The sequence below is a fragment of the Lagopus leucura genome, unplaced genomic scaffold (genome assembly GCF_019238085.1).
Source record: "Lagopus leucura isolate 7727_CA_CO unplaced genomic scaffold, USGS_WTPT01 23019-0_obj-0_obj, whole genome shotgun sequence".
In the NCBI taxonomy this organism is placed as follows: Eukaryota; Metazoa; Chordata; class Aves; order Galliformes; family Phasianidae; genus Lagopus; species Lagopus leucura.
Window position 1 is genome coordinate 1 of NW_024962786.1, and position 1789 is coordinate 1789.

The following is a 1789-nucleotide window of genomic DNA, read 5'->3' on the forward strand; positions in this document are numbered from 1 at the left end:
CTGATAGCTTCACATGTTATACTCTTCTGTACAGGACAACAAGGAACTCCCTTAACTGCTTACCTCCAAGGAGAGTTCACCCGGTGCCTGGGCAACGTATCTCTTAATAACGTGGGCAGCAGCAATAGCTGGGATATTAAGAGATGACTCCTCACGGACCAGCAGGGGCTTCCCATTGTTCTCAGCCTGAAACAGAGAGCACAGGCCATGGTGAGGAGCTGAGGGCAAACGAGGAGGATTTCAGGCTGAGGAGCACGTCAGCAGAGAAAGCTGCAGGAACTGCACTCGGTCCTTATCATGGGCACACAAGAAGGAACGGCAAGGCTAAGAACATGCCCGCAGCAAGGAAAGAAAGCCTTTAAGGCAGCTTTTCAGTGACACCGATAGAGCTGCAAGGATTCGCTCTCTCTTGAAAAGCAGGAGAGCACATCTGCAGCTCACTCTGCTGGCTCAAATCAGGGAACAAAGACCAATCAGAGCTCCGTACTCTACCTCCATCCGTGTCATGTCAGGCCCACAGCTGATCTCACTGCACGCGACGCCCATCACAGCAGGCACGACAAGCTGGAACTGAAGAGAAACACGCTCATATTTTCTCTCTTCACACACCACAGTATTGAGAGACTACTGGAGAACTACCCTTGGCTATCCTCTGGCACAGGCAGGTGCTCTAGAAGCAACCACTCTGTTCACTCCGTTCAAATGCGACAGCCCATTAGGCAGCATTTGACCAAGCGGCTATCCCTCTGCTAGCAGATGGGGACTGGCACAAAGCAGCAGATGCATTCGCCCAGGGCACTCTGACAGCGCAGCAGCAGGGCAGTGAGAGGAATCATTGCTGCAGGTGCATCTGCTCCCCGGCCACGGCTCCCAGCAGCCTCACCACCGGCACCTGCTGCAGCCCCGCACATCAAGGACATTTCCTTGATTGCATCTCTGCTGTGCTCCCTACAGCTGCCACGCACACTCACACAGCCCAAGCGTGCGTGCTTATGACCTTGGGTCACACTGTGCAGCTCGGCACAAACTGGGCCTAGGACTCTTTGCCTAAGGGATCGGTTTCCTTCAGACCAGCTGGTCACAGCACCACACACAGCATCCTTCTGAGGACGGAGCTGCAGGGGAAGGGAAAAAACCCACACGGGACCAGTGTCCCATCAAAGCTGAGTGAGGCTGTGTTTCCAAACATGGTGCAACACAGTGCTGGTCAACCACATGGGGGGACAAAGCGTGGCACGTACCTGGCAGGAGATCAGAACAAGGTAGACAGTTCCTTGAACTCGCAGCTGTTTCTTGTCACTTTGCTCTGTTCTTCCACGAGCGAAAGCTGCACCAAGGGAGCGGGTAGAGGAGAGAGAAGGAACAGGTCTGTGAGCTTGCATAATGTAGCAAAGATGACAAGGGAAAAACCATGGGACAAATGCCATCTTTGTGGATCGCTTGGGAATGCAGATACTGGGTGAAAGTTACGTCTGATGGACAAGAGTAAGCAGTATGAGCTGCTAGGAGCTCCACCAGCCAGCAGTTCTCAACACCTCACTGCCCACCCGTCCATCCCATGCCGTCTCAGCTTACCTACAAGATGCTGCACAAGACACAAGGGGTGAAAACGAAGGCACTCAGTCGCTGCACAAGGGCAACAAGCGAGCTACTCACGCAGAGCTCAAGCGCTCCAATGAAGGGACGCAGCACGCACTGCTCCTCCCCTCATTCCAGCCGCTTGTGACATCACTAAGGGCCACCAGGCTGCTCCGCCATGACAACAGGGTGGGGAGGCAAGACCATGTCA

General features: G+C 54.2%; 1 protein-coding gene across 1 annotated transcript; it reads right to left on the reverse strand.

The window, feature by feature from the left end:
• Nucleotides 1-63: 63 nt before the first annotated feature.
• Nucleotides 64-1443, reverse strand: LOC122190830 (rho GTPase-activating protein 33-like; the record flags this gene model as incomplete). Its single annotated transcript, XM_042890944.1, has 3 exons — nt 1242-1443; nt 493-570; nt 64-186 (listed from the first exon to the last, which is right to left on the reverse strand). Coding segments are annotated over exons 1-3 (387 nt in total), but the record flags the coding sequence as incomplete, so codon positions are not given.
• Between the last annotated feature and the right edge of the window lie 346 nt (nt 1444-1789).